General features: G+C 37.9%; 1 protein-coding gene across 2 annotated transcripts in view; it reads right to left on the bottom strand.

Annotated features, from left to right (window-relative positions):
* Positions 1–21424, bottom strand: part of MINDY3 (MINDY lysine 48 deubiquitinase 3) — a 42896-nt gene extending 21472 nt beyond the window's left edge. The window contains exons 1-10 of one of the 2 annotated variants that reach the window (XM_061997293.1): positions 21250–21424; positions 14969–15048; positions 13626–13683; positions 13027–13200; positions 9367–9418; positions 7350–7464; positions 7035–7108; positions 6523–6602; positions 2727–2797; positions 1774–1854 (exon numbers count right to left, since the gene is read on the bottom strand). In XM_061997293.1, coding sequence (XP_061853277.1) covers positions 1774–1854; positions 2727–2797; positions 6523–6602; positions 7035–7108; positions 7350–7464; positions 9367–9418; positions 13027–13200; positions 13626–13683; positions 14969–15048; positions 21250–21346 — 882 coding nt within the window. In that variant the 5' untranslated portion in view covers positions 21347–21424. Of the gene's footprint in view, positions 1–1773; positions 1855–2726; positions 2798–6522; positions 6603–7034; positions 7109–7349; positions 7465–9366; positions 9419–13026; positions 13217–13625; positions 13684–14968; positions 15049–21249 lie in introns of those variants that run through there. The other variant, XM_061997294.1, reaches the window with a different exon arrangement.
* Positions 21425–27043: the final 5619 nt, after the last annotated feature.

Below are 27043 nucleotides of genomic sequence, written 5' to 3'. Positions count from 1 at the left end.
GTTCCACTTAAATATATCTTTCTTTCACATATCTTTCTTTAATGGCCACTGACATTCTTTGTTGGTGTTCTGAGATTAAATGTAGTACCAAATAACATTCCCCCTTAGCCCAGGTTCTGGCAAACACCACTGACCCAAATTCAGAATCTCCTACAGCAGTGTCATTTTGTGCACTGGTGTCCTTCTGTTGAACTTTGATGAAAAAAATCGTTTAGCAAGAGAAGTGAATGTTCTTTCTTCTGAGACACAATACTATCAAGAATGCTAAAGAAGGACTCTGAGAATATGTAGAATAGGTTACAGTGATCAAAGTCAGAAAAATAAAGAAATGTAAGTTGAAACCACAAGTACAGTCTCAACACGGCAGAGCAGACACACTTCCCTCGAAAAGCAGTAATTTGTAACTTATTCAGATGTCTCAGCCAGGAGTTTCGTATCAGTATCCGACCCTTCAAGTCTAAAAATGCTACAATGCTGTAATGAAAAAAAAAATAGCTGATTCTGTAGTGGCCTGTGTGCTCCAAGACATGGGAACAGAGTAAGGGTATTATTGAAAAACTTACACAGCTCTGAAGTGTCCCCGTGGATCACTTCCATCACCTCAAGCCACCTGACAGGCTCTCGTTCCACTCAGACTTTTCTCTTTCAGAGTCCAAATTCAAATTACCAGACCCTGGCAATCTGCATGTCAGCAGACAGTATCTAGAAAGCAGCTATTAACCTGCTGCTGTTCTTTCAATGGTACACTTCGAAACATTTTCTTCCTATATTTCATGGAACAGTTCAACCTGCTGGTATTCTTTATACAGTGTTTGACCACAACCTGACAGAGCATTCTCATCAGAATATTCAACATGCAACACAGACTGCTTGAAAGGGTTTTTTAATTTTAAGGTTAAAGGTAAAGAAGTACTGCTACACACATTTGTTGGGGGTTCTTCATTTTTGTAAGAAAAATCTTAGGTTTTGGGGCCTCTTGTTAAATATGAGGCCAAAGATTTCCTCAAGGAAATTCAATAGCTCAAGAAATCATGTCTTTAACTTTGTCACATGTTCTAGTAGTTATTGTCAAGATTTATATCTAAAATATTCATTAATAAGATAATAAGTACAAGAAAAATCATTCCTAATAAGTACTAATAAATATACTAGTAAGAACCATTTGAATTTTCAATAAGTATCTTAAATCCAAACAAGAATTCCACAGAAATAAAAAAATGTAAAGAAAAAGCAACTTACAATCATCAACTAATGAAACAGAATTTGTCTCCTCAGAAAATTTGGTTTAAGATTTTAAATTGAGCAAGAATTTTACATGTTCCACAGATCACAGTAGAAATCTGACTGAATAAAGAACTGTCATAGCAGTCCTGATATCTAATTTTAATTTAGAACAACAAACTATGGTTGTAGATTAAAAATTGCAAAAGTACTGTCAAGAAGATTAAACTACTGACAGGAATCTATACAGAACTATTTCCTTTTTATCTCCTTTACACTATAGAAATTTAAGACAGTACTTATCCCAGTTATGGTGTTCTAAAGCATACCCTTCCCCCAGCCCAATAAATTGAGCTAGAACTGAAAGACTTTATGAGATCTCATTAAATCATGTGAACAACTTTGCCTTCAAGGGAAGGCTTAATTATAAGTTTGGTGGCTACATTTTTACAGTAAAAGCCATGTGAAACTCACATTGTAGCAAAACCTGAACTTTCAATATTTAAGTGGCGTTTATCTGCCTGAGGTCACCAAAAATGACGTCTAACGTACCTTGGCAAAAAAGACTGTGAGGTGTGTTTCACTGCCAAGTATCCAAATAGGAAATTTTGGAGATTTCAAATAGGAGCCAACCTAAAAAGGTATAATATCATCAGAAACACAAAGCAAACCCAGAAACTCATCTAGTTAGTGACTTAGTGATCAGGTTAATGATAGTTCAGTTAGTGAAGTCTCAACTGCTCTGAAAACTAATGTAAAACATTCAGCAAAATGAAAAAATAGTGACAAATGCTTAGATTCTAATTGTGATCACTGATTCCTGTTTGACTTAACCTTGAGCTAAACTAAAGGAACTCAACAGATACTGAAAAGAAAGCAAAGAACAACCAATGCTGTTTCAAAAGCGGTGTTTGTAAAGCACAAAATGTCTCAAACTAAAACCTTAAACCAGGAATTTCTGTGTCACAACAGGAAGAAATGATGTGGACCAGGTTGCACTTCAGTAACTTACAGATGTCCATAAATACATAAAGTTACTTTTAGGTCTTCTTCTATTCAGAGTAGTTTTACTATTTTTAATTATGGCTATTTACTTTAAATAGAAGACAATGACACCATAAAGAGAGAACAATAGAACTGCAACATTCACATCAGCAAGCCACTTTGGGCCTGCACAGTTTTATAACCATCTACATAACTTGCATTAAGCATTATTTTAGTAAAAACATAAGCTTCTTACTAGCTAGATGAAATCGTTACAATAAAGTTCTAATTTTAATGGCATCAAACAACATTTACTCAATCACAGAATGGTATAAGATGCATTTTACAGTTTTATCATATATCTGGTTTAACATGGTATTATTCCCAATTTTGACTTGAATATACTTGGAAAGTTCTTGAATATCTCCAGTTGCACACAGAGAAGCTTTTAGTAATATTGCCAAAGAAGCCTGCAAAACTTTAACGAAGAAAAATGTGAAGTGGTGTAGAAAACAGCTTACCTTACAATATCTCAGAGATTCCATCAATGTCAAAAAGCCTACTGTTGCCTGTTTATGTATACCAAGAAGTTCTGTTCAAAACAAACCACAACATTTATTCAAGAAAAATCTGCAAAGCCATTTTTTGTTACTTTCAAGACTGGTCAAGCAATAACAACTGTAAAAGTTATACAGTTTTAGCAATACTGGCAAATCATCAAAGGACAGTCAAAAAACAATAAAGGTTTAATAATTTCACTCTACAAAATAAGAATCACCAAATGGATGGTTTTAAAAGTTTACTGTTAATAGTCTCTTCTCAAAAGTTGTTGGATTTAGAAGGAGATTAAGTGCTTGTACCAAAATTACTCTCAGAAAAGTTTAAAACAACTATCTTGAAGGGGAAAAAAACTTCAGTATATCTGCATATGTATGTTTTTCTTTCCTTTCCCCCAGTTCTGACTGTATTTATCTTAATCATCTCACAGTCTGAATAATGAAACGTAATTTTGTTAATAGCAGTTTTGTTAGTAGGAAAGAAAGCATTCAGTCCATTTGATTTTCTGTACTGACTTCCATTTAACGTATCACACAGCTCTCAAACACACACAGCTGTCAGGAATAGCTGAAACATTTATGTGCTACTGATGAGAAGAGCACTTATTAGAGACTCTATAAAGAATGAGAAAGTATTTCAAAATTCAAGCTTAGAAACCAGTTATAATCATAAGCTTTGAAGAAGCTCTGGGTAACATACACATCATCTCAACAGTGCAAGCACTCTCTAACTTGGAAAAGCTCTGCTAGGTCCCCAAACATTGCCTAAACAACAGCTTCTAACTAATCCTGCAAATATACATACATCATGATCAATCTAACAAGATGTGTACCTCCTTTTTTCAGAGAACATTGACTTTCATATTTGAAAGCTCTCAAATATTAAGTCTCAACTATAATTTGTAACACTGATCGCTCAAATACAACAGCACAAAACTATGGTGTCTTTACCTATGGGCTAAAGCCTCAAGATTGCTGCAACTGAAAGAAAGCATTCTACATCTACAAGATTTCTGGACTTCCAGAAATCAACTCTGTATTTCCTTGTAACTCAGAGGGTTAGACATGATATGCCACGCTCCCTTCACCAACTTCACGCTGACCTCAAATTTTGTAACAGTGAAGAACAGCTGTTATAGTAATGGTTCAACTTTTTCCTCTATTAAGCAAAAATCCTAATACCTGAACTCCAAAAAAACAAAACTGAAAAACCTTACAAACACCTTGTTCAGTATGTTTGTGGCCTGGAAGCACAACTTCTTCCTTAGAGTTGTCAGCTATACATATTAAAAGGTTCTCTGCAGTGCAGACTTCTTTCATTTGGAAATGTGCTTTCCGAACTTGCTTGGAATTAAAACATTTGGGGGTGCATAGATAATACTTAGCAAACACACATTATCTCACTAACTTATAGCTGTGTGGCTATAAATTGCCATGTGCTGAGACAATTCATCCCTTCTTTGAGCTCAGGGCAAGAGAGCTAGCCCAATTAAAAAAAACTAGTGAAAGATCCTTCAAACTAGGGAATCAGCTACTGATTTGAAATAGCATGCTTATATGTGTAATGAAGGGAAATGTTTGGTAGAAGTAAGCAGTAGTATGCTAAAGTATTTCTTTAATGTATCATATGTATTTCTTAAATATCACTAACAAAAAAATCAATATCAAGTCCTGTCTGCAAAACAAAGGAAACGATGCTTGGAACAGAACAGCAAAGTCACCTATAACTAATACTCAGAAAATGATCAGACTAGATGATCTCTAAAGGTCCCTTCCAACCCCTACCATTCTATGATTCTATGAAGTATTTTGTTCCTCTGACAGATAACTAGAGAGAAAGGATCCTGGCTACAATAGTAGGCACAGAATGTAAATATCCTCAACATCTAGTAGTTAAGCCACATAGGTTGTGTATCTGAAAGCTATTGGATTAACTTTACCCTTTAGTCACTTGTCTTCTTCAGAATTAGTCAACAGGAGACAGACAAAAAAAATCAAGAAATCACTCTCAGACGACTTAACAAGTGAGTATGTACATCTCACATCAAAAAGTTCATTTCTCCTTTTTTTGAAAACTACTTTTGCAAAGCACACAAATTTCTACAAAGGGAGAAAAATGAAGCCTTTAAAAAAAGCCCAAAACCAGCTCCAACTAACGATGGTTTCAAAATGCAACGCTATTGCTCCCAATTGTATTCAGATACTGCCACCCAGTGACAACATGAAGCAGCATCAGTTTTTGGCACTAGGAGAAGGCAATCACAGCATTATCTACATTCATATGAAATACAGATTTAACATAAGGACATCAGTCTTTAAAAAGGGAGGAAAAAAGATCTAATCTTCCTACTGCACATAATTGTGGTAAGAAAAGAGATTATAATAATAAGAAAGGATTAATGAGGAATACATAGTCAAAGAAGAGGGATTATTTCACTGGTATTTGTACCAGTGGTGGCCAAGAATAATTGTAGTTAATTCCTATCCTATTTGGAAATATGCAGTACTGTAAGAGTCAGAGCTTTGAGTGTAATCTGTAGACTACCTGGTACTCCCTTGAGTTTGTAATTCAGCATGTTCTTTGTCACTGATAAAATTACTGACAGTACTTTTCCAACGGTTTTAAAGTTACCAGCATTTTTCCTGTTCCTGCATTCTGGATCAATCTTCCCACTGTTGCTTCATTGCTGCCCCTGTAACTATGCCATGAACTGCATCACATCTGTTTATTTCTGCAGTTCTTTAGCTCTATCTCTCCCCCATCCCCAGGGACATCTTTCCTGCTCCTCAGTTTCAGAAGTTCACCTACTGATCACACTTAATAGCAGAAACCTTTCTGTTATGTTTTCACATGGAAAAATATCAAGCAGCATTGGCCATCAACTCTGTACAATACTAATGCCAAACCTTCCAACTTGCAGTCGCTTGACCAGAGCAGTTTAAAGCAAGTGACCAATTAACCAAACCAGAAAAGTCAACTTCAGAAAACAGTCGGCAGACACTTTCAGTTCTTCTTTAGACACCTGCAATCCTTCCACTAGAGACTCACAGCATCTTTTAAAAAAAGCCCCTAATCATCTTGGTGGCCCTCCACTGAACTTGCTCCAATATGTCAAGGTCCTTCCTGGACTACAGAGCTCATAACTGGACACAGCACTAAAGGTGTGGTCTCACAAGCGCCAGATAGAGGGAAAAGAGTCACCACTTCCCTCCAGCTGCTGGCTACTCTCCTCCTAATAATCTGGCCCAAGATGCTGGCCTTTTTTCCAGAAGGGCACACTGATGACTCGTGCAACTCAGTGCCTACAAGGACCTAGAGGTCTTTGTCTACAAAGCTGCTTCCTAGCAAGCCAGTGCTGCCCCTTGCTGTTGCATGGACACATTCCATCCCAGATGGAGGACTTTGGAGAACTTCATAAGATTCCTGTCAGTTCATTTCTCTAGCTTGATGTGGCTGCTCAGAACAGGGGCCTTGTCTCCAGAGTATTGACCAACCTTCACAACTTGCAGAGACTGTAATCCCTTCCATCATCCAGGTTGTCACATACCTTATAACTTCAACCTGTAGCTGACAATCCCGTATTCACTGATATTAACATCAGAGATATTGTGCAAGTATGTTATGTTTCCATTTGAGGTCTGCCTAAATGAAAGGACAGTAAAAAAAGAGACTACCAAAACAGAGCATATTCCAAATCTGTAGGTCAACATCTCATTGTATGTAAATATTATGAACAAATATAAACTAGAATCAACTTACTCATTCCTGAACACTCTCTGTCTCCATCCCACACATTAGAAACAGCATGTCCCGTCAACAGGAGGTTAATCAAACTTTGGCTATATAAAAGAAAGAAATAGGAATACAATTTATTTCTAACAAATGAAAAAAAAATTATGGTATTATTCAGCTAAGTAGACATTCTCTAACTATATTCCTTTAATCAGCATGCATTTGTAATTCAGCAATGCTAATATGATTTCCAGTCTTTCAATCAACAACTGCATACAAAAATGTAGCTGTAGACCTGAGGATTGCCCCTCTGAAAATTCAGCAGTAACAGAAGCACTTCCTCAGAACAGATGCACTAAATGGAATAAGTGGTGAATGAAGGCCTGCTCTGCTAAGTGTTGCTTTTAGCTATTAAAAATTTATAATTGAATCTTTGTTGTAATGTCAACAATTTCCTAAAAGAATGATCAGTTACAGAAACATAAAGAATTATCCCACTAATCTATTTTGAGTGGTAGTAACCATAATTTGCAGCTTACCTTCCATGACCATAGACAGGATCTATCAATGGCTCAGTTGCATCTTCAATTTCATTTTTTATGTTTTCAATACCCTGCACAAAAATTGCAGACATTTGTGCTCTTATAAGAAATTAATTGCAACATTTACAACAATAGAATGCAATATTAAAACATAAAGAGGTTGATGTTCTTACATGAATTGCTACTGAAACACACCCCTTTCTCTTGATTAGAGATAAACAAGGAAGGGTGTGTTACAGAAAAAGGCTTATATGATCAAACTTTCCTCTTAAATAAAATACAAATACAAAAAATATGAAACAACCCACAAACCTTTGTCAGTATTACAGAATATAGAAAGAGTAATACTCCAAATCTGTTTGTCCACACTGCATATTGATCCCAAACTGCATCCTTCAGTTCAGGGAAGCTTTTGAATGCTCGTTTGCTAAAGACAAAAAAACCAACAGGAAAGGAAAATATATTTATCTGAAGAATAGTGTGACAAAGTACACACAAGAACTACTAATATCTAACATGAAAATGTCCAAGTAAACGCAGAGCAAATCTGGTGTTACATATGGAATGACACAGCAGCTGTTCTGGAGTTACTATAACTGCCACAGAGTCACTAGTATTTACCCATCAGAAGAAGAGAAATAATTCTGGAGCAATGTACAAAAATAAACATACTTTTTTATTTGTAAATACTAACCATAAAGTTATGTAAACCTGTGAAATAGCTGAGTGTTTTGAAACAGTATTTCTACAAAACACTGTTACTGAAATTGCAAACAGACTGTAAGTCAACAAAATAACGTCTGTATTACAGTGTTTTGAAAAACATTCAGTCCATAAACAGTGCAGAAAAAACTTTTCCGGTTAACCAGGTGAGACTATCAGGCTTTCTAAGTAATTATTACACTTCCCATTAGAATTGATTTTGTTAAGAGTCTAGCTTGTGAAAGAAGAAAATATTCAAAACCACAAGTGGCACATTTCATTTGATGAACTACCTGGTTGTACAATAGCATTGCTGCCTGGATGACACTGTAACACCAGGTGTTCTTATGTTTAAAAACAATTAAAACAGAGGAAAGGAAGAAATCCATTACAATTCCAGTGAAGTAATACACTTCCTATTTAGAGCTAAAGACTGCTTTTGAGAATATAAACATTAGCTTTTATTGTGTAATCCAAACTGCTCATTTCTGCTTATTTTACACAAACATGGGTATATTATTTTCTTTTTGATTTCTTGCATGCTTTTATTCAGTTTTGTTTAAAAAAGAAGCAAACATCTGCAAAAATATATCCACAGATAGGTCTACTCTGACTAACATTGGAAATTTTAAAGCTACTTTTTATTATCAATAGATTATACATGGCATAGGAGGTATGAAAGGCAAAGTCACCTTTGAAATCCATCACTCAGCTTGCTTTAAAGGCATATGCCAGAGCATTCATTTCCACTGAGAAAGAATGAGAAAAACTGAAGTAGGTACCACAGGTCCAAAGACAGAGGTGGGGTGAGTGGGAGGGAGGGGAAGGGCGGGAAACTAGGGTTAGGAAATTAAATAAGGTAACAAAAATCTTATGTACTCCACTTTTTTCTTTCCTCATATGACAATGGGTTATAAGAACAAACTAGAATTGCTATTGATACAATAAGCAGTAGCTCTTTCACTTCTAATTAGCAACATTTTCCATCTTAATTGTTTTTTTGAAATTCTGTTGCTCTTTATTTCCTCTTTGGAGATTTATTTGTATAATGATTACAATTGCTTACTGAAAAGGCTGTTACCTTTAAAGGTAAACTCACTAGAACTCTAAGCTCTGTATTTACAGCTTGAAAACATAACAGTGTTTCAAGTATGAAACAAAAATCAGTTTTGTATCTAAAACATTTAAAAAAAATCTTTATCTCAAATCAGGAAATATACTAGATGACAATTTTTTTTCAGTATCTCTCACAAGGATTTCAAATAGAATCACCCCTGATCACAATGAAGACTGTATATAAATATTGAGGACTAACACCTTTAGCTTAAATGGGAATCTTAACTAGTTGTGTTCATACAGTTGAAATTCACAAGCTGTTCAGACAGTTTCACATGTTACATTGCTCCAGTTTTATTTTAAAGCCTAATGCTTATTCAGTCAAAATAATATTCCATTTTAAATGGTAAAATGCAAAGAAAAAACACCAAAATCCCCAAATTAAAACTCGAAATCAAAGTTTAACCTGGTGTGTAACACAAGGAGACTCTCAACATAGCCCTTTTCAGGGCTGTGAACATTAATGTAACTTCAAAATATTGTATTTTAAATGTTACAACATATTACTTACTGAATTAATGCATGAAATCGCTCAAAGCCAAGCTCTTCGACAGCCAAGGCAGCTATACACAAGAGACACTTTTCAGCACTACACATGGCAAAAAAGTGACACAAGATACACACAGCAAGCTACTATACTTTCAAGCTTTAATTATATTTTTAATCTCTAATCCTCCCTTGACATTTAAATTTTTTTAACTGATTAGAATAGACTAATTTACTGCAACATTAAGATTCCACCATAGAAATTAGTGAGAACGTTTCTAGTTGGACTAATCAATTTATTAGAAGCACAAAGCCACTGGAGTGTGTACCCTTGAAAATATTACTCAGATACTAAGTTGTTGATTTTGTACAAAATGTGGCTGTCAAAGTCATCAAGCATACACATACTATAGATATAATTCTGCAGGTCAACAAGAAGTGTTACTTCCTAGAAAAGCAAGCATGACTACATGGATCATTTTATCAATGTACACAAGCTGTATTTTTTCTTCAAATATACATTTATGTTGCTGAATTTTGTGGGCTTTTTTGCCCCTCCTTTTTCTACATAGCCTTACACATTTTGTTTTTAAATAAAGTCTCACTGTTTTATTTTAATAATGGATAAAAGGCCTTTCAAATAAGTGGCACATCTAAGAAAAAAATACAGCATTAGTGTCTTCCCAAGTTCAACACAGGCTTTATACCACCATTCCCCTCACAACCTTTCCAAACCAAGGAAATGAAATCAACTTTTAAAATCAAATTCTCTTTACCAATAGGAAGTTGTACTTGACAGTTGTGTAGTTATCAAATTTGACACCTTCAAATATAAAGACTACAGTAGTCTTTAATGCACTCTATGTCCATAAGGACTTTATTGTCCTGCTAGTAGAATAATACACGAAACAGACAGATCTGCTTTCTGATAAAGTCTACTTAAGGTTGGATATAAAGTCTGATCATCTAGCTACTGAATGTAACTGCACACCATTCATTGAAGACCTGAGGTCATTAGGATTAATACTACTGATAGAGTCTTCCCACAAGAATCCCAGAAAGGGCTTTTTATGCCCTGATTGTATTTTGAAAGATGCACTTGATCTGCTACATGCAAACACAACTGATTCTCCAGCAATTGCATACTTTCATTTTCTAGTTCATACATAAGGCAGCAGCAGTCCTAAAAGCATTAGTTCTTGTAGTTTTTGAAAAGCCAAAGAATTGCTAAAATTAGGTGACTAAGAGCAAAACACAACTTAAGAGAACGTATTTTTAAGACATTTGTTAAAAATATGAAACGGTGAATCTGAATTGCAGAAAACACTACAGGAATTAAGCCAGGAACACAGGTTTTGTAGGAAAAAAGTTAGAGGGAGTAAATCATATAAAGCAATCTTTGAACCTGGGAACTTCCACTACTACAGCCAACAAGTGTCACTGGTATACACCACGAAAGCAGATGAAAAACGCTATTGCATTCAGTAAATGTGCTCGAATCCACCTTTTGTTCACACAGCAGGATGACAGGCAGTTTCATTCTGTTACTGCAGAACAGAATGAAATGGTAAGAGAATATTATTTGAAACACAGGGAAAGGAGTAAAATCCTAAAGAGAAATGTAACTTTACACAACCCAAACAAAGCTACAGTCAATGCTTGGTAGAGAGGATAAGAATTGCCATTAATATAATATGAGCTGTATGAGAAATACAACTGTATATCAACTCTTTAAATTCAAAGCTACTGTGTTGTGTCTAATCCCATTTAATGGTTTTATTATAACTATATTCCCCACACTCAATACCTAAAAAGCAGTAGCCTGCCATATGGAATTGTATCTGTAATACTCCCTCACACATATAACTCACCTCTTAAGTCCTGCCAACTATGACCATGTCTGTTTCTATTTTTATTGATTACTGCAACCAAGCAAGAAATAAATGTATTCCTTTATACTAGCAGAAGTCTGCTTTATTAACACCACCTCCCTCTCCACATCTTTGTCCCAAGCCTAACCAGACAAGAAGTTGGTCTATTGTTAAACAGTAGGATAGATATAAAAAAAACAACACCCTAACAAATATATCTTACATCAGGAAGTGTACTGCATTATATACATAAGGTAAAATACTGCTTGAACTGCAGAGTAAATAGAAGGGCTACATTTAGTGTCTAGCAGGAAACAAAGAACATGAACAATGAAAGAGATTAATGTTGCTCGTGACAAAAGCAGGCCGTTCATGGTGTATCCTGCACAGTCCATGGTATTAAGGACAAGTCAGGCAGAACTTGTAGACTTCAGAATATGGAAAGTGTAGATATGTTATGGCAGAGATTAGTTCATTAAGTGTCAGTATTGAGAGTAATTATTAATTATGTGTTTAAAAAGACACTTTCCTGAACATTTTCTACACGTAAAAGTTCTTTAGAATAAGGCAATATAGTAGTAACAGGACCACAAAAGCCTATTGATAAGTAGGCTCTGCTTCTCTTTTGCTTCAAGGGAAACCTAATAAAAGCAAAAGCTCCAGGCAACTGAAAAATCCACAGAAATAAGGAATTTCAGAGTTAGAACTGGAAAGGGAGATTCTTTTTTGTTCTTTTAAACAGAATAGCTGTAGATACAACCTTCTGTATAATACTTTTTCTTAACAGGAAATCCTGCTCAACTCTTAAATGGTGACATTCTGTTTTTTTCAGTAAGATAACACTTTATTATAGTCTGAGCCTTCTAAAGCACATGGACCATTTGATAGAAGCAAATGAACAAGACTCGTAACGTACAGAGCTCCAGCACTACTACTTGCTATAGCAAGCTGCGCACCTATAGATCTACTTGTACAATTCTTACTTTGTAGTTACGCCACAAACTGCCGGAAAACATATTCCTTCCATCAAAAGATGGCACCTTTATAAGCATGTTCTTATTTGAAGAGATTTTCACACTTCTTAAGGGACACATTGGGAACAAAAAGTAAAAGAAGCTTATCTTTCAAAATGTTCTGTATCTCCTATTGAAAGATGAATAAATACACATCTCAATGACCACACGTGCACTGACAAACTTTCCATGTCACTTGGCTCTGCAGCATTTAAGATATGACAGGATGCCATAACGATGCAATAGATGATGTTTACTGAACTCTTGGTAACTAATGAAGGAATCAAGATATTTGCATAAAGCAGGTAACTGAAAAATTGTGACCTACAAAATAATTCTGTTAATCTACCAGGAAGTGATTTGATAATATGCAATACCAAAATCTCTTCATCAGTCCAAGGGAAAAAGCCTACTTCTCCATAGCAGGGGATGCAGAATACTTTAGAACAGCTAAAGCTTTGCATAATTTCCTACAAAAGTCAAACTAGTCATTGCTCCACTGTTAGGAAGCATGTAGATTTTTCCAAATTAAAGACACATCAGGTCCCAATACAAAAGAAAATTGAAAATACTATGGAAATTGCTCAAACTCAAGAGACATATGTATGTTAGAACTCCAGTGACAGACAGCACATTCCTTTTGACAAAACAGATTGATGCCTCTGATCACAACAGACAAAAATGCATCTGTTGCTAAAGGTGAAAACCTCACCTGTGTAATAATAACAAAGCAGTAGCCCCTCAAAAACAATGTAATTCATAGTTAAGTGTTGGGTAATTTAGAATAGAAATACATCTTACAAGGTTGCTCCTCTTGACGACTAGATTCTGCGGGACTTTCAGCAATACTCGCAGTTTCTTCAGTTGTTTTTCCTCTTATCCACGTTGCCAGAGAGTACGACTCAGAATTATCAGAACAAGCCATTTCCAAAATATCACATAATGTATGACAGAGGAGGTTCTTCTGTTCCTCTTCTGAAAGATCAGAAACCTGTATGAGTTCAGTTGCTGCTAATCAGTGTGCTACTAGTATCTTTCTTACATATTAATTTTATTACTTTAATCTTCATTATTAATGTCAACTGCAGTTTGACCACAGTGGACCAAAGAATTACAAGGCTGTCTTTAGAACAATGTGTTTTAATATGATTTCTAATCCATTCCCTTTCCTAATAGTAGATTTCAATTTAATATTTATAAACTACAGGAGTACTACGGACAGGAAAAGACCTCACAAATGACAGTTGAGAGGCACGTAGTACACGTACCGTATGCCTCGTAAAATGGAATGGGAGCACAATTAAACAAAAAGGAAGTGCAAAACATTTCAAATGCTTTGTCCTTGGACATGTTTACAACCAATTAAAATGGAAAAAGTAAAGAACAAAAGGTCTCAGTACCTGGACAGTCTCTCCAAGTAGACTTTTCGCTGGTAAAAAGCCTCTTCAAAAGGAATGCCTTTGTTACAAAAGCATAAAACAATATTAAAATACAAGACAAGACCAACTTTTGCATTATGTCACAAGCTTTCCAATTACTTCATTAGATGCATTAGATGTATCTGCAGCACCTTCAAAACAGCTGCTTCAGCTTTCACTTCTTTCCTGACAGGCTCAGCATGTTCTCCTTTCACACATCTCTTTTATTAAGTCAGAGCTCACTTTCAAACATGATTTAACTATTTAATTTCATGGAAGTTGAACTACATATAAATCTGGAAAAATACTGTCTATAGGAATACTTGATATGGTAAAGACTTGGCACTGCCCTTCAGGAGTTGGCTGTTCCTATTCTTTACTTTCTCCACTCCCTTCAAAAAAAAGACTTGTAATTTTAACACCAGAGACCAGACATTGCACCTGGTTTTAAGACCACAGAACTGGACAGAGACACATTATAGATTGCAATTAGTATTAAAATATTTTTCTATTGCTAGTGCTTCTACCTGTGTACCACAGTGTTTAGAGTGTCTTGAAGTAACAACAGAGGTTGAACAGAGGTTTTATGACTATCTCAATACACACACCAGATGCAAACAATTCTGCAATGTCAGTCGTCCAACCCAGATACTTTGAAGTCAGTGACCAGATAAACTCTGCTATAGGACTTCAGTATGTTCCCTATCAGTGGGCTAAGCCTCAACTCAGACCTTGACACGCCTGCAGAATTTGATCTGTGAGTAAGAGTAGTCAAGAGCAGGTAATCTGGTTGAGTGTACCTGAAGCACAACTGAAATCCTAAGCATATACCCAGAACAAAATACATCCACCTGATATATTCAATTATTTTGCTAACTAGAACTTTAAAAGCATAATATGTCTCCTTTCCTTATGTAGCAAACCTTGTTAGGTTTGCAAATCAATCACATACTTCTAATACAGTTTGGTAAATTAGCCATTATGACACAGATATTGCCCTTATTGAAGACAGTCTGAGATGAGAAAGGATTAGGATTACATTTATATCCAATCATTCTCCCCTTTACTCTGTGTTCCCCACTTTAAAGTTACCTCTGCTTGGATCAGCCTGCTGTACTTCCTCAAACAAACCTACTTCTGCAAATTTATAGCTCAAAGTCAGACCATCTCTGCCTTTTTACTGATTTTTTTTTGTCTCCCCTACACAATTATGAAATAAAAACACAACATACCTGCAATTCACAACATATTTTAGTTCCACATATATAAAGAACAAATTTTGGCCTTAGTAATTTTAAACCATTCCCATAATAAATGCAACTTACCTGTACAGGTGCAATCACTGCACAAGGGCCACCTTCAAATTGTTCCAATGCAGTTGATTCAGATTCACTGAAGACAAACCCTGTCAAATGAAAAAAAATACTACATTCAATGAAATATATAAACAAGCACATGTTTATGTGTGTTCTTTCCCTAACAGAAATGACACCTGATTCATTCACTCTAAACATTTGGTAAGTTTTCAAGATTCTTTTTTCCCCTGATAATGCAACAGAAGGTGGTTGAACTACCTGAATTAAAACATTCATGAATACAGCTGAAAAAATAGCAATTAATTATCTCAGAAAAGAAATCATGACCACAAAGGTTCAACCACTGCAGTCTTAAACAAAAGGACTTTTAACAGTGAAACTGTCACTAGAGCACACGTGGCCAGATACTTAAATCATAGGTTTTATTTTATTATGGTTTATTTCTTACAAATCATTTACAATGTGTTTGTAAGTGATAACATTTTTGTGTCCCATATGTAGGAAAAATATCTCACCTTTGGACTTTCACTGAACATGCTGAATACATTTCTATTCCCAATGAAGGGCACAGCATGACTCCTACTGATTTCATTTTTGGCCTACCACTGCTTCCTATTAAGACTCAAATATGCCGAGTAACTCAAACACCCACTTGTAACAATGGAAGCAAGCCTCTTAATGGTACTCTTTCTCAGAAGACATATTTAGTGAGATGCAAGTTCATCTCTTTTCCTCATCCATCTTTAACGTATTTGTATTTCAGAATTATCTTACAGTCACATATACATGGACAATTGTCTTGATGAAGCTGACACACAGTAACTTACTCATCATCAGTGATACTCTGCATTATTCTTTTGAGTGCTGATAAGATTGTGCTGAAGTGACTCTAGCTCAATGTAATCTAGAAACCATGCAACTTTAGTCAGCAACTAACCAGCAAGCGCAATCAAGAGGAGGCAGGGAGAAAGGGGATACACATATATATTTTCACAGCAGTGTCAGTCTCAGCAGAAAGATAATCCATGCATCTTTCCCCAGATTTCTCTTTTTCCCAATTTGGTATCATTACAGGCTGTCATATCAAAGGCATCTCTAAACCCTGGTGATGAATTTGAAATGGGGAGATGCATCCCCCCAGTGCAGACTTCCACACTACTGCATGACCGGTGCATCATCCCAAGCAGCACAAGAGAGAACTACTGTACATTTGTTGGACTAAAATTATTGTTGCTCAATGACAATGTGTGGGGTTTTTAAGCTGGATCAATGTAGCCACAGTTCTTAAAAACACGGGGTTTCCCCTGCATCTGACAGAAGGCTCCGGTTTATTTTTAACTGAATGTATATTACAAAGATGTATTTTGTATCCAAAACCCAGATGCATGTCAAGTCTACATATTTAGATCCAGTACCACCTAATGTGGCAATGAAGCTTCATTAATCCATACTTAAACCAAAGCTTGCACTAGTGTCATTTTACTCCCCTGTTAACATGCCCTAATAAGAACTATCATTAATTCTTTCAACTTTCTGAATTAGTTTGTGCAGGCTTATCATATTAAAAGGTAAGTGGTGCTCTCCTTGGAAGCATTCCTGCATCCCATCTAAGCACACTGCAACAATAGGGTTTTTTTAGTTGTTTTAATGATTTAGCCAGTGCAGAAAAACAACATACTTGGATGTGGTACCATTAAACCACACTTAAATCTTGACCTTGTTTCACAATCTTCAGGCTTCTGACAGAAAGCATGAACTGTCTCAGCTTAACCCTGCCTTGTTTTTCAAAACTGCTTCCTAAAAATAAAGAAAATCCACCAAAGTGAATACAAATTTGAGACAGACACTGTAAAAATGGTACTACACAGAATTTGTCTGAACACAGCCCCAGTAAAACCTAACACCTTCTTTTTTCACCTAAATGCTACTTAATGCTTAATAAACATCAAGGTTCTAAAAGCTGCTAAGCCAAAAACTAATGAGCTACAGGGATTTCACAGCATTTTTAAAAACTTCTACAAAATCTGAAGTCAGCTCAGGCAAAATTTGAGAAAACAGTAGTCTGAAGCCCAGCTGGGTTTGAGTCTATCTCAGCCTGCAATTGTATGTACTTACCTTTTCTTGACCTCACGATGCTCATGTCTTGGGCAATCTCTATAAACACTCATCAACCCCACACCCTTACGTTTTGCAGGTCACATTTTAAGGTACCAACTAAGACTAGCATCTCTGATCCAGACTGATTTCTAATTTACCCTTGCCCCTAACCAGTCACATGTATCATACAGCTCTTTTCACTCAAGTTGGAATTTCAAGAGCAAAATAGATACAACACAGCCAAAATAATTCCTTGTATAATCTGTCTGCCTTTTATCCATGAGTGTACTTACCTAGCTATAAGAAACATTAAATGGTATCATTATTATTTATCTTTCTGGTCATTTATAACCCTATTAAATGCTCCATTGACTCCATTTTTTCCATATCACTACTGTTCTACTGCCTTAACCCTTCTGGCAAGGGGGGAAATAGATAAACATTCTTGTTGGTAATCAGTGTATTCCAAATATTTTGAGTCATGGTAACTATGGTATTCCCAAATCTGTCTTTATATCCTTATCCACTATTAATCAAACAATACAAGGTTTATGCTCCTTATTTCCCTGAAACTTAGCATTTACCAAGGCTCATGTTTCCCTTCTTAGACTGGATTCTTAGCTCTTCTACACAGTTTGCTGAAATGGACATATGACTTATGACATATATCTACTCTTGTCTTCATCTGATAATCCACATCATGGTCCAAAGCACTGCAAAACACATTCGTTCTTCTATTACGACAATCCCACTATTTTCCTGATTCTTTTTATTATTTGACTATTTCTAAAAATATGTTTTTACATTCAACACACTGTAGACATTAGCCACACTGTCATTTTATAAAGGACGCTGTATACTTTCAGTGTTTTCACTGTGCAAGAACCAACTCTAGGTGAACAAAACAGACAAGAGCGTGCAACATTAACCAGATCAGAAACAAAATCTCACTTTGCTCTCTCTCTGATCAAATCTAGCTACAAAGATGTTGCACTATTCATTTTTTTTTTGGCCTGTTTTCTACTGAGCTTGCCTCTCACCATGGAATTGTAGTTCTTTTTCTCTTTTGGGATACAAGACCTCCCCGACAGAAACACTAGAATAACCTATTATTATCCAACTACAGGGTTTACAACACATCTTAATGTTTCACCCTTCCTCTAGAGTTGTGTGTTTTACCACAAGCTACTGCTGTCTCACATTCAACAGTAGTATAGCTTGAAGAAAAACCACTTCCTACTGTCAGGATTAGCAACATCTTCTATTTAAACAGAAGCTCTCAGTCAATAGATTAGTACTTCTTTGTTTGAAGGCCTGATGTGCAAACCGCTGGCAGCAGGTTTGGCTTATAACTTTGTAATTTTTACAGGTGCCTTAAAATCAGTCCACAGAGCACAACTTGAAGACCACCCACTAAGGTCTACTTTGCTAAGTGTGACTGGCTTTGGTAAAGCTGATGCTTCAAAAGTTTTGAAAAGACTGTCCCATATCTTTCTTCTCAAAGACCAGTGAAAAACCAGCTTAGGCAAATCTGAAAGGAGGCTGCTCTCAAACCACATCCACAGTTGTGTAGAACCTGATGCTGTAAGGCTGATTTGAAGTGTGGCTTTACCAACTGAGTTTGTCTAATGGATCAATGAAGAAAATCATTCCTAACACGTATGTTTCTTTAGAGTTCAGTCTTCCTGCTAACTCTTTCCCAGGTCATCATATCTATGGCAAGAAACATGAAAGCGCAAACTGAGCGCTACATTCCTCTGTGTCCAATTTGAGGATTCTGGTACATGGGATTCAGAAAGTTCAGGCTGCAAATTCTGCTGCAATCATAAAGGAAGAAAGAAAATCTATAAAAAAAAGCCCACCCCAACAAAGAAAAAAACCCAGCCATTGCAACAACAGCTTTGCAGCCGTATCTTTGTTAAATCAGGAATTAAAACAATATAATTACAGTTGTCAGTGTGGTAATCTGAGGGAATGACTGTCTCTAACTTCAAACACAACATCCATACTAGCTAGGTCAGCTCTGCTAGCTGCCCACAGATTGGCCTGCCTTCAGTTTTGAGTAAACAAATATGATGGTTACCAGTTTGGTGCACGATGAGGATTCCTGGAACACTGTTATCTTTACTGAGAAACTGACTGGTTCGAGGCTTACATTCCTGAACACTTTCCCTGCTCTCTACTTTTCTCTCTCCAAAAGTAAACTCCACTTTTCAGCTTCCAAAGAGGTCAAGAGACAATCAGACAACATTCAACAACAAGGGTCTATCTTTTAAACTCTGAAATCTTTGGAAATAATCAGGCTTGATTTTTATGTTTGTTTGTTTTGGCTTTTTTCTAACCTCAGTGACTCAGTGTTGACAAGACTCCTTTGCAGTAGATAAATGGTAGTTTTTCAACAGAACAGAAAGTTGAGTAATTATGTTATGCTGCTACATAAGGGACTGAGACTGACTCTGATTCCCAGCACAAGACCTCCAAACAACACACTGACTTATTGCCATGTGCTTTTACTTTGCAAAATTGATTTTACTGAAGAGACATTCAGAAGGGAGCAGATCTAATACAAAGTCCAGTTACAGAACTTTCCCTAAAGACAGATAAGAAATAATAGCTTCTTTCCAGAAGCCAGCAAGAACACGAGAGATCTTTTCCATTACTCTTTCACAAGTGTAGGGCATTACAGCACATATTTCAATACACTTTGAAACTGCTAAAATTTCATATACAATCAATCAATCTCAAAAACATCCATTTTGGCAATGTAACATTATCAGATAAAGAAATAATTCAGCTTTTTTAACACACAATTCTGATTTTCTGTCTCTGAAAAAAAACTTGTATTGAAATAGCAACACCCTACCAAATCTCCAGACATACATCAGAAAGTAATTATATTTCAATAACAATAATCAACTCATTAAGAAAAGCTACGGCTTTACTAGGGCTGCTTAAATTCTAAAGCTTACAAGGAAAGTGTGGCTTTTATTTCTCCCCTGAAAACACTTCTCCCAGAATTATCTGAATATAAAGTAACCTAGAGAAAAATATACAAGGGTCTGATGATGCACTCCCTGTCCTGTGACAGAGGAGAAGCTGTGTAGCTCTCAAAGCAACATCACACATGAATCTACCAAAACTATGCAGATCACAAAACTCACATTAAAAAAGAGGGGCATGGAACAGGGGACACTTAGAACATCCTTTTGTTCTAGACAACTTTACCCTGAGATCTCAATGTACTAAATATAAAGTCTTTAAAAATCTACAAATTCCACTGTCATTTGTGAATTTCTGCCAGGAATTAGGAGTGGTTTTTGTATAGTCTTCATAATCATTACTAGAATTCTTCAAAGCTCACAGTAAGTAAAAAAAGAAGGCTATGATTCTATTTCATCAGCCAGGACAGGTACACAGACCGATTTATTGCACATCATTTGTTACTGGCAAGTCTCTGTACTACACCTTGCAACTGCTATTTTGAAAGAACATCAGAAAGCATCCATTAAGAAGAAACTGAGGGCTGCACCATTTAAATACAGAAAAGCATTTGACAAATATCCCCGCTTCCACAGCTATTGTTGCTTTATCTCTTGCCACATCCTAAAGACAACATGCACCTGCTTCAGTCGCCAAAGGAGCAGTTTAAAAACCCCAAATAATCAGTGGGCCTCTGTCCCGAGCTTGTCTGTGCTTTTGCTATTTGTGACTCCCATGTTCTTCGCAAAAAAAACCCGCAACTTTTGTTCATGTTTCCACGAGCCACAGAAAATAATGGCACAAGACGTACATTTCCCCCCCTACTCCTCTGAGGTCCTTTGAAGATTAGCGGTACAAGAGGAAGGACTAAACCGCGCAAAACATCGTTCAGCGAGTGAAACTGCTGCATCATTTTTCCAGACGGCGGGGCCACACGCGGAGCTGCCGCCGATACGGGAACACGACCGGCAGCAGCTTCCCCTGGGGCTGTCGCTGTCCCAGTCCGCGGCCCCGGCCCAGTCCCCACCCGCACAGACACACGGACACGACAGATGGGCTCTGCGGCGCCGGGGGTGTGTCCGGGCAGGTGGGCCCAGAGCGGCGGGGCGGGCCGAGAGCCGAGGAAAGGCCCCGGTGGAGAAGGCCGGGCAGGCACCGAGGCGGGGGAAAGGCCGAGCAGGGGAGCGGGGCCGGGGCACGGCGCACGCAGGTACCTTGCGCCCAGCGGCAGAAGATGGTGTCGGCCAGCCCGCGGGGCCCGGCCTTCTTGCCCCACACCAGGTGGACGAGCTCCTGGCCCGCCTCAGACATGACGGGGCGGCGGCGGCCCTGGGGCCGGGCGGGCGAGGCGGCGGCGGAGGCGGCGGTGGAGCCGCGGCCCCTGCGCAGGGGAGGCGGCGCCGCGCGCGCGGGCGGGCGGGGGCGGGGCCTGGCGGGCGGGGCCGTTCCGCTTTCCCGGCGAGCCCCGCGGCTTCCTGCGGCGCCGGAAGCGGGGAGCGGTGAGGCTGTGCCAGGACTCGGTGGGGTGTGCTGCGGCCGTTCGCTCAGCAGCCCTGGCCCGTCCCGAGGAGGGTGGGCCGCCTGCGACCGCAGCCGTAGACCTCGGAGCGTGGGCATGCTTTGGGGAGAAAGCTACAGCGATGTGCCAGTGAACCCGGGCGTTAGCCCGCGGGTTTTTCTCCTTAAATGAAATATCGGGCTTTATTTTTGGAAATAAAGGATTTTCCCGTACCTGTTTGACATAAAGGTAACGGCCTCTCTGTGTTAGGGTTGCCGTTTCACGAAGTAGATGCCTTACCAAGCACAAGGGCAGGGTGGAGGGGGGGCTGTAGGCTGAACATCCTCCAGAAAGAGCAGCGAGCAATAGAAAAGTAAACAACAAAAGTTAAATAAATAAAAATAACAAAAAATAAACAAAGGCTTTTGCCAGTGCTTGTCTTCCACAGGAGCACAACATTTCAGCGAACTCAAGACTTTGTTCTCTTTCTGGCTGCATCACACTTTTACAACTAAACCAAATCACTGTACTTAAGGGTGAAATATAATTGCCTGTTCATCCCGCTGTGCAGTTTTTATGCACTGCCCTCTGTCTCCTGCTGCTATGAGCTATATTGAGCTCTCATTTGTTTGCAGAGAAGTCAGGCAGCAGAGTATGAGGCTGGTACCTTCAGCTCACAGCAATCCCCTCAGCCTGCCCTTGCCCGCTCGGCATTGGCCCTGCTACTGCTTGCATTGCTATTCTGGGTTCCATTCCACGTGGGCCACCCTAAGAGGCTTTTTTAAACAATTGAGTGGAATGGAGCGGTGTTGGTGAGGAGATGGTGGCATTAGAGAAGATGGGCTTTGGAGCCTTAATGTGAAGCAGTCAGTAGTCACTGTAAAGTCTCCTAATTTTGCACATGGTCTGGATCATAGAAACATTATGATTGGAAAAGACCTGTAAGATGTCAAGATGGAGCACTAACCTCACGCTGCCAGGCCCATCCATAAACTAAACCACATCCCTCAGCACCTCATCAATGCATCTTTTAAATATATCTGGGGATGGTGACTCCACCACCTCCCTGGGCAGCCCAGTCCAGTGCTTAACAACCCTCTTGATGAAAAAATTCTTCATAATGTCTGGCGTAAACCTCTCCTGGTGCAACTTGAACCCATTTCCTGGTGTCCTGTCATTCATTATTGGAGACAGAGAATCAACCTCCACCTAACTACAATTCCCATCAGGTAGTTGTACAGAGTCATCACATGTCCTCTCAGCCTCTTCTCCAGGCTAAGCATCTCCAGCTCCTTCAGCTGCTCCTCATAAGGCCTGTCCTCCAGACCCTTCACCAGCTTCATTGACTGTCTTTGGACACACTCCAGAACCTCAATGTCCTTGTAGTAAGGAGCCCAGAACTGGGTGCAGCATTCAAGGTGCGGCCTCACCAGCACCAGAACAAGGGGACAATCACTTCCTTGGTCCTGCTGGTCACACTATTTCTGATAAAGGCCAGGATGCCATTGGCCTTCTTGGCCACCTCGACACACTGCTGGCTCACATTGATTAACGCCCTCAGGTCCTTTTCTGCCAGGCAGCTTTCTAAGCCACTCTGCCCCAAGACTGTAGCGCTGCTGGGGTTGTTGTGGCCCAAGTGCAGGACCCAGCACTTGGCCTTGTTGAACCTCATGCGATTGGCCTTAGACTATCGATCCAGCCTCTCCAAGACCCTCTGATGGACCTTCCAGCTCTCAAGTAGATCTATGCACCAGCACTGCTTGGTGTCACTAGCACACTTACTGAGAGTGCACTCAATCCCCTCATCCAGGCCATTGATAAAAGTGTTAAAGAGAACAGACCACAACACTGAGCCCTGGGGAACACCACTGGTGACCAGGCACCAGCTGGATTTAACTGTGTTCACCACCACTCTCTGGACCCAGTCATCCAGACAGTTTTCCACCCATCCATGGAGTACATCCATCCAAGCCATGGGCAGCCAGTTTCTCCAGAAGGATGCTGTGGGAAACTGTGTCAAAGGTCTTTGTTGAAGTCCAGGCAGACCACATCCACAGCCTTTCCCTCATCTACTAAGTGGGTCATCTTGTCATAGAAGGTCAGTCACAATATCAAGTTAAATTGAATCTATGTTTCTAACCTGAGTTAGAATGACAAATAGCCATGTTTTGGTGTAGAAGCAGTTCTGTTGTGTAGTGACAATGTAGTGACATTGATGTTTTAGGCTGGTGCCCTGTGTTGTATAAAAATTATTTCACTTTTAAAACATCTTGCCAGCTACTGACTGTTACGTACCTCTGATGTTGCTAATTAGCTCCACATAATTGGAATGCAGATATGAGAAAACACATTTTCAGTTACTCACTATACTGACAAAAGCACAGACAGTAATGAGAGACACAAGATGTAAAGCAATTTGACCCACATTGATTTGGTTGGCATACAGCACACAGAGTTCCATACAGAGAAATAAAAACTAATTAATCTGGGAACAAGGAAGCAATTTGGGGCATATGTGCCAAATGGAACAATCTGCCATGTGCTGATTAAGAAAAGCATTTGGAAATTATTTTTGAAACACTGCTGAAATCAGTATCCTCACTAATGCAAATGGTAAAAGACAAACTGTATAGTCAGCTGCAGCAAACAAGGCTGGGGTTACAGCATTTGTGGATAAGAGAAGAACAAAGAATTTTATACTGTCCTGCACAACATCCTTGTCTCTAGATTATAGAGGCAAATAGCACGCTACTATATGGAAATTGTGTTTTCCAAAATTATGAAAGAATGGTGTTTAAATCTTGCTTCTGTGGACTGACTCTGGGCTGTACAAACTGCGCTATAAAGTTGGGTTTCATAGAAGATAAATAAAACAGACTTCTCTGCATATTTTGTGTTTACCTCAAAATGTATAAAAGTATGCAAATCAAGAAGACTCTAAAATCACTGTTTTACAACATTGCTTGGATATATTCTGAGTAGTATGCACAACTTTGATCTACTTTTTAAACGAGTTTCTGTGAAACACACAAGCACTTTTCCTTTTTAATGCTGGACTGCCATCATGTGGTTGATCTGGTGATTTAACAAGCACTTTAAAAAATATCTGCAAGTTTTCTTTTTTTTCCTTTTAAATAATATGCATTCAGCGTATTTTTTTTCTTCTTTGTGAAATATTTGATGGTTTTGGATTTTTAGGAAAAAACAGGTTCTCTCCCTTCTAATCTCTAATCCAAACTCACTTGGTTTATCTCGATTCTGTTGACTTCAGTTTGTAGCATCATAGCTACAAGCTACTGATTGTCCTGAGCATTTTAATGGTTGGGGCTGATATCCTTGAGCAGTGGGAAGGAATTCCTGGAGAATCACAACTTTCTATCATAGCCAATATAGCAAGTTAGAAAAGAGTTTGTTCTTGCAAATGTACTGTATATATAAGTATCTTAATGCTATAGACAATAATTTAGTTTTAGGTAAGCTCTTTAAGACTACTGGAGCTGCAACTCCACCATTTGCAGAAACATTGATGAGTGAATACCCCTATAGTATAGTACAAACTGCATCAGAACTTAACGATACTACTCACTGTTCCATTTCCTTTATGATTCCTAAGTGTAGAAGAAAGTATGACAGCAAATGAGCTATTGTAGAAACAGTAATTTATTCACTTCTTGCAAGTTACTGTGGCATTTTCATGATGTTTAAAGACAAGTCTTTTTTTTTCCCCTCCCAAAGCATACTGATATTTTCTATTATTTTCAAATAAAGTGACCTTACAGAGATAGGTAAAATTTGAACATCCCTTAACCCTATGTTGTCACTCAGTGTAGGGCTCACAGCAAATGCCTTTGGATTATGGACTGCAATTTTTGGGGAGAAAAAAGGAAAATGAGGTGACATCATAATTGTCCAGAAAAAGTCTGTAATTATTAAGACTATTTGGGATGTAATTAAGAATGTGAAGTAACAACACAGTGATAGTAGTGCTGAGTCTCTGGCATTATTAGTTACAAGTGTCAGACAAGTTTAGTATGACATGAATGGGCTATTAACTTACTGTGCCATCACTACTCTCCCTTTAATTGCAGAGTTTACCTAGAAATGATAATGCACAGAAGAAAAAGAGCTAGAACTGCAGTTAAATTTTTAAAAGACATATAGAGTCATCAATTTTGGTAATGTGAACTACATTTCAAATGAAACTTTCTTTGAAACAAAACACTGAAATGTTTGATTTCAATGAAACTGAATTGAAACATATTAATTCTATTGAAACATTAATTAGATACACATAATTTAGTCAAAATTGGACAAGAAAGTTCCAGTTTTGCAAAAGGGCTGGTTTACTGCAGAATTCCATGAAAGTATTTAGATCAGTGTTACTTTTTATCTTGGAGAGACTGGGGGAAAGTTGGTTTTACTGGGGAAATTTTGTTTTGAAGCAGCCGATGTGTTGGATGAATACAGAAAGAAGAGTTGTTCAGATTGCAGGTAGGAGAAAATGAAGCTACTCAGAAAGTGTTCTGTACTCAAGAGACAGGAACCCATGTTCTAAGCATAGCAGTCAAAACCATTTGTTCATTTAAGTGTCTTGCTCTCTAAATGATTTTTCTTACTTTCTCAGGTTTTCTGTTTCAGATTCCTTTTTCCTAAAAGCCTGACACAGTGGTACTCCTCTCTTTATGTTCTCATCACTTTTTCACCTGCAGTACTTATGTTTAATGAAAATTGCCTTTTGTTTAATTTTCCATCCTTAACCATTGCTTTGTCTCCTTAAATATTAACACAAATGTTATTGCTTTTTTTATTCTCGGGGCAATCTGTTTCTTCCTACATGACATTTTGTCCTTCAGATCTGTTATGAAAATTCATTATTTCATCTGTTTTCACAGAGGTAGCTGAAAATTCCATTTATTTCATATTGATACCCTTTCCACAGGAGTCTGTGATTTCCTTGGGCCCATGACACATTTATATCTGCAATGCATTCTGCTAAAGTATCACATATTCGTGACATTTTAAGAATACATAAAGAAGAAAGCAAGGACACGAGATTCACAGGGACAAGCCATGTTGAGAATAATGATTTATTCAAAGGAAATGTTGGCAATACATAGAAAAGTGCCCCTCAGATGAGAAACCTTAGGGAAAGGGAGGACATATGTTACTGTAACTTCAAAATTGGTTTGAGGTGAGTCTTTCCTTTCATGAAAATATAAGTTCCTATTTACAGAGTGTTATCATCACCGAAAAATCAATCATATACATTGTTCTAGCTTGTATGTAGCTTATTTTATAGATCACGCCTGTGAGTCATGCACTCAAACTCGACATTTTCAAGATTGCAACCAGTGGTTGCTTCAGATCATTGAAATTAACTGGTTTAGCATGTTTGAATACAAATTCTTTGCCCACTAGAGGGTATTATAGTACTTAGAATGGCTGGAATAACTAAATTCAGGCCTAAGAAAATCCTCGTCACAATCCTGTGGTTAAGAAATTAAGGGTCA

This window comes from Colius striatus, chromosome 5 (assembly GCF_028858725.1).
Source record: "Colius striatus isolate bColStr4 chromosome 5, bColStr4.1.hap1, whole genome shotgun sequence".
Taxonomy (NCBI): Eukaryota; Metazoa; Chordata; class Aves; order Coliiformes; family Coliidae; genus Colius; species Colius striatus.
This window is presented reverse-complemented; position numbering and strand designations above follow the sequence as displayed.